Source organism: Coregonus lavaretus (genome assembly GCF_964263955.1).
Source record: "Coregonus lavaretus genome assembly, chromosome: 35".
In the NCBI taxonomy this organism is placed as follows: Eukaryota; Metazoa; Chordata; class Actinopteri; order Salmoniformes; family Salmonidae; genus Coregonus; species Coregonus lavaretus.
The window spans coordinates 83342-94315 of NC_140022.1; the positions used below are offsets into that span (position 1 = coordinate 83342).

Consider the following 10974-nt stretch of genomic DNA (forward strand, 5'->3'; position numbering starts at 1 on the left):
TTGCCAGGGTGAATTTATGATCACACCCATTGTCTGGTGAAAGGATGAAATAATGTTTTTAATGAAAACATGTCATTATTTGCCTTGGGCCTAAGAACAGCCCTCCGGGAGTTATCACACGATAATCCCTGGGTTCTCATGCCTTATTACGCAACTATTACATTGTATGGAATGATGGGCGTCATAACCATGTCATAACCATGACATAACCATGTTATAACCATGTCATATGCCATTATAGTGTGCACTATAATAGAGTGACATTCATCTGAGGTGTTATAAAACAGTGATGAATGTGCTTAATACTGCAGAGTTGAGAGTATCACAAAACCATTCAGGATGTCCAAGAAATATGGGCAAATTGGAGCATAGACATATTTAGTATTTTTTTATTTAGACAAGACAATAAACTACTGAGTTGTATAAGCTGGACCACTTCCAGATATATAAAAAGCTACATTATATTATTATAATAACATGCCAAAAACAATTTTGAACCTAAATGGAAGCAAATATTTTACCACAAAATCACAACAGGATTTGTGAAAGCTTTGTAAAAAGTTAGATGTGCAGGCTATAATAACAATGAGTGCTGTTAATGCATGGGTTAATTACAGTCATTTATCGTACATCATTCTTGGAGTGGAAACGTTGTTTGCCCTAATATCATGCTCAATAAATATTCATAATGTGGCTTAACTGTGTGACATAACCATCAATTTAGTTGTTCACATTTATTCATCCTTTATAGAGCATGAAATACGGTTATAGATGATTTGTGACCAATTGATGTAGTGCTTATGAAGCGTATATTAATGCTTTATGAAGCCTTCATAAGATGCACTTAAAATAAAGCGGGACCAAAATATGTACTTTCTACTTAATAACTTTTCCCACCACTGTACTTGAAGGTGCAGTGGTGGAAAAAGTTATGGGATGGTTGGTGGGCAGCTCTCAGGGAACTGTGGAGGGGTCGTGGATGGTTGGTGGGCAGCTCTCAGGGAACTGTGGAGGGGTCGTGGATGGTTGGTGGGCAGCTCTCAGGGAACTGTGGAGGGGCCGTGGATGGTTGAGGGGCAGCTCTCAGGGAACTGTGGAGGGGTCATGGATGGTTGGTGGCCTGGCAGTTGGGAGCTTGGGCTGGTGGCCGATAGGTCCCTGGTTTGGGTCCCCTATTTGACTTGGTGGGAGACCTGTCGACGTGCCCTTGGCGGGGAGCTTGACCCTGGTTGTTCCTGTGGGTCGCTCTGGATAGGAGTGTCTGCTAGATGACTGAATGTAATGTAAATGTTGAGCGTCTTCACTGCAGGTAGATTGTATGTTTTTAATATTCAATGAAAAAAATGTATTGGTGAATTATACTAATCATGCATTGAACTGCATCCATCTATTCTGCCAACAATGTCTTACTCTATGTCATGGAATGTTGAGTCAAATAAAACCTATTTTTAAAACCTCATAAAGTTAGTTTTGTAGAATATACGGGGAATTGTATATTTTGGACTGCTATTATCATTGTCTGTTTCATATCTGCAAAGTAGTTAAAACGCTGTCAGTTCCACTTGAAGTGCACTTGACGTTGTGTAATTTATAGTGTGCACTGTTTTGTTGTCAATGTTTAGCTACCTGATCTATTGTAATGAGATAATTGAACAATAATTTATTTTTAGAGAATAAAGAAAGTGCCAGAAATGTCAAGACTAATTTTTGTGTCTGTTTCTCTTTATTACTACAGGCCGACTCAGATTAAGTCTGAGGCCGGTAACATCAACAGTGAGGACAAACCCAGCCTGCCTCTCTCCTTCCACACTGAGTCCAAACCTACAGTCACTGGGTCCTGATTGTGACAGTGGAGCCCAGTTTGCACTGCAGGATCCAGAGATGGCATCAGTGAAGCTGGAAGACTGCAGTCAAACACTGGAGCTGAATGTCAACATTAAAGATGAAGAAGAGGAGGAGAAGATTGGGAAATCTGTTTCTCATGGTAAGAGCAGGTTCTATCTAACTACGTTTGTTGTATTCATTTATCTATAAGTTCTCTTCATAAGTTAGACCTCCATAAGTTATGACCCAGTCTATTGATAGGTTGAATTCAGTCATTTTGATATCACATCCCTGAAGAACTCCAGACTGCACAACAAAGCTTGTGTTGTTCCTTCCAACTTCCCACTGTGCATGAAAAGTTGCTGTAGAACTGATTCATTGTGAACTGTTTCAATGAGAAGGTAGATGTTATTGTCAGCATTTGTTTTATTCACTGGGCTATCTGGAGTGATCAGAGAGTAGACTAAAGAAGTGAAGTAGACAAACTGCCAATGTTTTAAAGTTCTATTAAATGAGTCTGTGTAGTTTCTAACCCTTGTGATAGTGAGTTGTGGATGATATGGCTCATAATTGTCACTACTTATTGCAATTAACTGTTATCCACTTTTAGAATAGTTGTATTCCCCTTTTGTATTTTACAGTGTACTTACAGTGCCTTCAGAAAGTATTCATACCCCTTGACTTATTCCACATTTTGTTGTGTTACAGCCTAAATTCAAAATTGATTAAATTAGTATTTTTTTTCTGAGCCTTCTACACACAATACCAATAATGACAGTGAAAACATGTTTTTAGAAATGTTAGCAAATTTATTAAAATTGAAATGCAGAAGTATCTAATTTACATCACACCCCTGAGTCAATACTTTGTAGAAGCACCTTTGGCAGCGATTACAGCTGTCTCGAAGAGCTTTGCACACCTGGATTGTACAATATTTGCACATAATTATTTTAAAAATTCTTCAAGCTCTGTCAAGTTGGTTGTTGATCATTGCAAGACAGACATTTTCAAGTCTTGCCATATATTCTTAAACCGATTTTAATTCAGAACTGTAACTAGACCACTCAGGAACATTCAATGTTGTCTTGGTAAGCAACATTTATGTTTATGTTTATAACATGTAGAGAATGTCTCAACATGGTCTCCTCAGTATTGGTTGGTATATTTGGCCTTGTGTTTTAGGTTATTGTCCTGCTGAAAGGTGAATTTGTCTCCCAGTGTCTGTTGGAAAGCAGACTGAACCAGATTTCCCAATGGTGACTTTAAAACAGTTAGACTGAGGATGGATCAACAACATTGTAGTTACTCCACAATACTAACATAAATGGCAGAGTGAAAAGAAGGAAAGCTGTACAGAATACATGCATCCTGTTTGCAATGAGGCACTAAAGTAAAAATATGACAAAAATAATTAACTTTATATCCTAAATACAAAGCGTTATGTTTGTACCACTCTTCACATGGTGGTGGCTGCATCATGTTATGGGTATGCTTGTCATCGGCAAGTACTTGGGAGTTTTTTTTAGGATAAAAATAAATGGAATAGAGTTAAGCACCGGTTTCCCTCCTCTCCGGCAACTGAATTAGGAAGGACGCCTGTATCTTTGTAGTGACTGGGTGTATTGATACACCATCCAAAGTGTAATTAATAACTGCCCCTCAACCATCCACGACCCCTCCACAGTTCCCTGAGAGCTGCCCACCAACCATCCACGACCCCTCCACAGTTCCCTGAGAGCTGCCCACCAACCATCCACGACCCCTCCACAGTTCCCTGAGAGCTGCCCACCAACCATCCCATAACTTTTTCCACCACTGCACCTTCAAGTACAGTGGTGGGAAAAGTTATTAAGTAGAAAGTACATATTTTGGTCCCGCTTTATTTTAAGTGCATCTTATGAAGGCTTCATAAAGCATTAATATACGCTTCATAAGCACTACATCAACATTTTAGTCATTTAGCAGACGCTCTTATCCAGAGCGACTTACAGTTAGTGAATACATATTTTTTTATTTTTTTATACTGCCCCCCCGTGGGAATCGAACCCACAACCCTGGCGTTGCAAACGCCATGCTCTATCAACTGAGCTACATCCCTGCCGGCCATTCCCTCCCCTACCCTGGACGACGCTGGGCCAATTGTGCGCCGCCCATGAGTCTCCCGGTCGCGGCCGGCTGCGACAGAGCCTGGATTCGAACCAGGATCTCTAGTGGCACAGTTAGCACTGTGATGCGGCGCCTTAGACCACTGCGCCAATTTCAATTTAATCAATTTTTAATTCAGGCTGAAACACAACAAAATGTAGAAAAAGTCAAGGGGTGTGAATACTTTCTGAAGACACTGTATATGAAGTCATATGTATATCACACCAACTGACTGGTTGTTCTGATGTTGTTCACACAGGAGACCATGTTGAGACATTCTCTACATCCAGAGAGCAACAGCAGGAAGATCACAGAGCTAAGAGGTCTCACCACTGCCCACATTGTGAGGAGATTTTCCCAATTCTATCAAAGTTAAAAATACACCTAAAAATACATACAGGAGAGAATCTGTATTCCTGCACTGACTGTGGGAAGAGATTCACAACATCAAGGGCTTTGACAGTTCATCAGAGAATGCACACAGGAGAGAAGCCTTACTCCTGCTCTGACTGTGGGAAATGCTTCATTAAATCATCTAAATTAACCATTCATCAGAGAGTGCACACAGGAGAGAAGCCTTACTCCTGCTCTGACTGTGGGGCGAGTTTCTCCCAATTGGGCCACTTAAAAACACACCAACGTATACACACAGGAGAGAAGCCATACTCCTGCACTGACTGTGGGAACAGTTTCACAACATCAAAGGCTCTGACAATTCATCAGAGAGTGCACACTGGAGAGAAGCCTTACTTCTGCTCTGACTGTGGAAAGAGTTTCTCCCGATTGGATACCTTAAAAAGTCACCAATTAATACATAAAGGACAGAAGCCTTACTCCTGCTCTGACTGTGGGAAATGCTTCATTAAATCAGCTAAATTAACCATTCATCAGAGAGTGCACACTGGAGAGAAGCCTTACTCCTGCTCTGACTGTGGAGAGAGTTTCTCCCGATTGGATACCTTAAAAAGTCACCAACTAATTCATAAAGGGCAGAAACCTTACTTCTGCTCTGACTGTGGGAAGAGTTTCTCTCAACTGGGCAACTTAAAAACCCACCAACGTATACACACAGGAGAGAAGCCTTACTTCTGCTCTGACTGTGGGAAGAGTTTCTCCGTATCGGGCAACCTAAAAACCCACCAACGTATACATAAAGGAGAGAAGCCATTCTCCTGCTCTGACTGTGGGAAGAGTTTCTCCATGTCAGGTAACTTAAAAACCCACCAACGTATCCATAAAGGTGTGACGAGGTGTGAATGAAGGAGTCAGGCGCAGGAGGTAAAATACCGAACTCAAGAGTTTATTCCGTTTACATAAATAAAACGCACCCAGCGTCAAAACGAAACTAACACAAGGGAAATATTCCACCTTAGCAATAACAAATGGAAGAGTAGCTCAACCGAGCTCCTCGATCTCACAATGAAACAATCACTCACAAAGACAAGGGGAACAGAGGGAACACTTATACACATACTAATTAGGGGACTGAGCACCAGGTGTGTGTGATTGACAAGACAAGACATGACAAGTGGAGTGATGAGTATGGGATCGGCAGTAGCTAGTAAGCCGGTGACAACGAACGCCGAAACCTGCCTGAACAAGGAAGGGAGGCAGCCTCGGCGGAAGTCGTGACAAAAGGAGAAAAGCCTTACTCCTGCTCTCACTGTGAGAAATGCTTCAAAACATCAGCTGAGGTAAAAGTTCATCGGAGAACACACACAGGAGAGAAGCCTTACCACTGTGAGTGTGGGAAGAGTTTCTCCAGATTTAATACCTTAAAAACACATCAACGTATACATAAAAGAGAGAAGCCTCATCAGTTGACTCAGACCAGCTAAGATTAAAGTCACTCCATCACTTCATTCTCACCTCATAAAGGAAGTAGTAACAGTGAATTTGATCAATTGAAGAAAGCATAGAACACAATTGTTTCTCACTGTGCAGTGGAAAGGGAGCGTTTTATACAATGTTAGCCTCTACTTTACTGATCAATGTGTTTTGTTAGCTTCTACTGTAGAGATATTGAGATCACCTTGGATTTACCCTTAAGTTGAAAACCCTCTGAGGCTTCTGACATTGAACCAATAGTCTGAGGGTTGACTGTGTGGTACTGCTTCCATCTAAAGTTTTCTGTGGGAATGAATTTGTAGACACAACATGTATCAGACAGAGATGGTGTGATGAGCAGTTTTCAACATTGTCACGTCCTGACCTATAGAACTCTTGTTTGTTGAGTCAGGGTGTGGAATTCTATGTTAGACATTCTATGTTTAGGTTCTAGTTTTTCTGTTTCTATGTCTGGCCAGGTATGATTCCCAATCAGAGGCAGCTGTCGCTCATTGTCTCTGATTGGGGATCATCCTTAGGTAGCCCATTGCCTGCTGTGTATTGTGGGATCTTGTTCCTGTTAGGCTGGTGTGTGTATAGCCATTTGGACTTCACGTTTACGGTGTTTCTTGTTTTGTTGAATGTTTATTTGAGTTAATAAACATGTACGCTTTTCACGCTGCACCTTGGTCCGACCCGTCTCTCAACGTTCGTGACGAGCATACATTTGGCTGGATAATTTTTTGCTACTAAATTACTATTTGTTTAATGATACACTGGCTATGAAATGACTACATGTTTATTAATTTGTCTTTTAAAACTAGATTTGTTATTTTTGTCATTGATGATGTATATGTTTGGATAACTGCATTGAACTTAATTGATCTGCCAATGAAAAATAAAATGTATTTGTGTTGGGCAACCTCCTCTTTTGTATTATTCAGCTGGCTGGAGTGTTTACGGGCATATTCCATCCCTCCCTTTCCCAGTCTGCTGTCCCCACATGCTTCAAGGTGTCCACCATTGTTCCTGTACCCAAGAAAGCAAAGGTAACTGAACTAAATGACCATCGCCCCGTAGCACTCACTTCTGTCTTCATGAAGTGCTTTGAGAGGCTAGTTAAGGACCATGTCACCTCCACCTTACCCGAGAACCTAGACCCACACAGTTCGCATACCGCCCCAATAGATCCACGGACGACGCAATCGCCATTGGACTGCCCACCGCCCTATCCCACCTGGACAATACAAATACCTATGTGAGTATGCTGTTTATTGACTACAGCTCAGCTTTTAACACCATAGTGCCCTCCAAGCTCGTCACTAAGCTCAGGGCCTTGGGTCTGACCTTTTCCATGTGTAACTGGGTCCTAGATTTACTGACGGGCCGACCTCACGTGGCGAGGGTAGTCAACAACACCTCCGCCATGCTGATCCTCAACACTGGTGCCCCCCAGGGGTGTGTGCTCAGTCCCCTCCTGTACTCTCTGTTCACCCATGCCTGCGTGGCCATGCACGACTCCAACTCAATCATCAAGTTTGCTGACGAAACGACAGTAGTAGGCCTGATTACCAACTGCGGCGAGACAACCTACAGGGAGGAGGTTAGTGCCCTGGCGGAGTGGTACCAGGAAAACAACCTCTCGCTCAACATCAACAAACAAAGGATCTTGTTGTGGACTACAGGAGACAGAAGAGGGTGCACGCCCCCATTTTCTTCTTAATCTTCCTTGACCGGGGTCAAAAGTTTAAAGTTCCTCGTGCACATCACTGAGGACCTGAAATGATCTCAGCACACCGACGTTGTGGTGAAGAAGGCGCAACAGTGCCTGAAGAAATGTGGCATGGCCCCTAACACCCTCACAAACTTCTACAGATACACCATTGAGAGCATTCTGTCGGGCTGCATCACCGCCTGGTACGTAAACTGCTCCGCCCTCAACTGCATGGCTCTCCAGAGGGTGGCGCGGACAGCCCAACGCATCACCGGGGCCATGTTGCCTGCCCTCCAGGACATCCACAGCACCCGGTGTCAAAGGAAGGCCAAGAAAATAATTAAGGAGCCTGGTGCTTGCATGGGTACCTGTCCCACTGGACAACTGCATGTCTCCAGATACATGTCCACTATGTAGATCTGGTCAGGTGAGGACGATCTCTCCAGATACATGTCCACTATGTAGATCTGGCCAGGTGAGGACCAGCTCTTCACTTCAAAGTGCGTGTCATCCATCTGTGAATACAACCACCAGAACCAGAGCCACCCGTACATAAAATGTATGCACGCATGACTAAGTCGCTTTGGATAAAAGCGTCTGCTAAATGGCATTTATTATTAAATGTGAAATTTCACGGTAACATACAGTGGGGAAAAAAAGTATTTAGTCAGCCACCAATTGTGCAAGTTCTCCCACTTAAAAAGATGAGAGAGGCCTGTAATTTTCATCATAGGTACACGTCTACTATGACAGACAAAATGAGATTTTTTTTTCCAGAAAATCACATTGTAGGATTTTTTATGAATTTATTTGCAAATTATGGTGGAAAATAAGTATTTGGTCAATAACAAAAGTTTCTCAATACTTTGTTATATACCCTTTGTTGGCAATGACACAGGTCAAACGTTTTCTGTAAGTCTTCACAAGGTTTTCACACACTGTTAATGGTATTTTGGCCCATTCCTCCATGCAGATCTCCTCTAGAGCGGTGATGTTTTGGGGCTGTCGCTGGGCAACACGGACTTTCAACTCCCTCCAAAGATTTTCTATGGGGTTGAGATCTGGAGACTGGCTAGGGCACTCCAGGACCTTGAAATGCTTCTTACGAAGCCACTCCTTCGTTGCCCGGGCGGTGTGTTTGGGATCATTGTCATGCTGAAAGACCCAGCCACGTTTCATCTTCAATGCCCTTGCTGATGGAAGGAGGTTTTCACTCAAAATCTCACGATACATGGCCCCATTCATTCTTTCCTTTACACGGATCAGTCGTCTTGGTCCCTTTGCAGAAAAACAGCCCCAAAGCATGATGTTTCCACCCCCATGCTTCACAGTAGGTATGGTGTTCTTTGGATGCAACTCAGCATTCTTTGTCCTCCAAACACGACGAGTTGAGTTTTTACCAAAAAGTTATATTTTGGTTTCATCTGACCATATGACATTCTCCCAATCCTCTTCTGGATCATCCAAATGCACTCTAGCAAACTTCAGACGGGCCTGGACATGTACTGGCTTAAGCAGGGATACGTCCTGCACTGCAGGATTTGAGTCCCTGGCGGCGTAGTGTGTTACTGATGGTAGGCTTTGTTACTTTGGTCCCAGCTCTCTGCTGGTCATTCACTAGGTCCCCCCGTGTGGTTCTGGGATTTTTGCTCACCGTTCTTGTGATCATTTTGACCCCACGGGGTGAGATCTTGCGTGGAGCCCCAGATCGAGGGAGATTATCAGTGGTCTTGTATGTCTTCCATTTCCTAATAATTGCTCCCACAGTTGATTTCTTCAAACCAAGCTGCTTACCTATTGCAGATTCAGTCTTCCCAGCCTGGTGCAGGTCTACAATTTTGTTTCTGGTGTCCTTTGACAGCTCTTTGGTCTTGGCCATAGTGGAGTTTGGAGTGTGACTGTTTGAGGTTGTGGACAGGTGTCTTTTATACTGATAACAAGTTCAAACAGGTGCCATTAATACAGGTAACGAGTGGAGGACAGAGGAGCCTCTTAAAGAAGAAGTTACAGGTCTGTGAGAGCCAGAAATCTTGCTTGTTTGTAGGTGACCAAATACTTATTTTCCACCATAATTTGCAAATAAATTCATAAAAAATCCTACAATGTGATTTTCTGGATTTTTTTTTTCTCAATTTCTCTGTCATAGTTGACGTGTAACTATGATGAAAATTACAGGCCTCTCTCATCTTTTTAAGTGGGAGAACTTGCACAATTGGTAGCTGACTAAATACTTTTTTTCCCCACTGTAAGTGCGCTGAGAGAAGAGTTTTCACTTAATGTATGCCAAACAAAAACCATTGATTTTCTAAGTTTAACAAACCATATAACTCTATGCACAAGGACTACTTGTCATAAAACCGTCGTGGATGTGGTGGAGGAGTCAAGCGCAGGAAGCAGAGGTTTAGTCCAACAAGACTTTTAATAGTCTCAAAAGCAATAGTGTACACCCCGACCTCGAATAACACGAAGAGGCGAGGGAAAATTACGCACACGCGTAAAACACTAAACATAGAAAAATGATACGGAAAACAAACACGTATCAAAAATACAAGAGGCAACGGAAAAATAACAACACACAATTACCATAGAGCAAAACAAGGAACTTATAAGACACATAATCAACACTCAAACAGACACAGGTGTGACAGACAGACACAAGCAATCAAACACAGAAACATAGAGCGGTGGCAGCTAATACTCCGGGGACGGCGAACGCCGAAGCCTGCCCGAACAAGGAGGAGGAGCAGCCTCGGCCGAAACCGTGACAGTACCCCCCCCTTGACGCGCGGCTCCAGCCTTGGGGACGGCCAGGAGGACGCGGACCCGGGCGCGTGGGATGCCCATGGTGAAACTCAGTCAGGAGGGATGGATCAAGTATGTCCCCCCTGGGCACCCAGCACCGTTCCTCCGGACCGTACCCCTCCCACTCCACGAGATACTGGAGACCACTCCTCCGGCGCCTCGAGTCCAGGATGGTCCGGACCCTGTACGCCGGGGCCCCCTCGATGTCCAAAGGGGGCGGAGGGGTCTCTCCTATCTCATCTTCTTGGAGTGGGCCAGCTACCACCGGCCTGAGAAGAGACACATGGAACGAGGGGTTAATATTTTTATACTCAATTGGCAGTTGTAACCTGTAACACACCTCGTTCAATCTTCTCAGGACTTTGAAGGGCCCCAAAAACCGCCGACCCAGCTTCCGGCAGGGCAGGCGGAGGGGCAGGTTTCGAGTCGAGAGCCAGACTCGATCTCCCGGTGTGTACACCGGCCCCTCGCTGCGGTGGCGATCGGCGCTCGCCTTTTGTTGAGGTATGGCACGCTGCAGATGGACATGGGCAGCGTCCCACGTCTCCTCCGAGCGCCGAATCCACTCGTCCACCGCAGGGGCCTCGATCTGGCTCTCGTGCCACGGTGCCAGGACCGGCTGATAACCTAAAACACACTGGAAAGGTGTTAAGTTGGTGGAG

General features: G+C 43.9%; 1 protein-coding gene across 2 annotated transcripts in view; it reads left to right on the plus strand.

The window, feature by feature from the left end:
* LOC311109657 (uncharacterized protein) overlaps window positions 1-6716 on the plus strand; it is a 47865-nt gene extending 41149 nt beyond the window's left edge. For both annotated transcript variants that reach the window (XR_014610620.1, XM_084152611.1), the window contains 2 exons: window positions 1736-1984; window positions 4229-6716. Coding sequence is in view for 1 of the 2 variants with exons in the window: in XM_084152611.1 (XP_084008737.1) it covers window positions 1736-1984; window positions 4229-5229 (1250 nt within the window). In the remaining variant the exon portion in view is untranslated. The remainder of the gene's footprint in view (window positions 1-1735; window positions 1985-4228) is intronic.
* Window positions 6717-10974: the final 4258 nt, after the last annotated feature.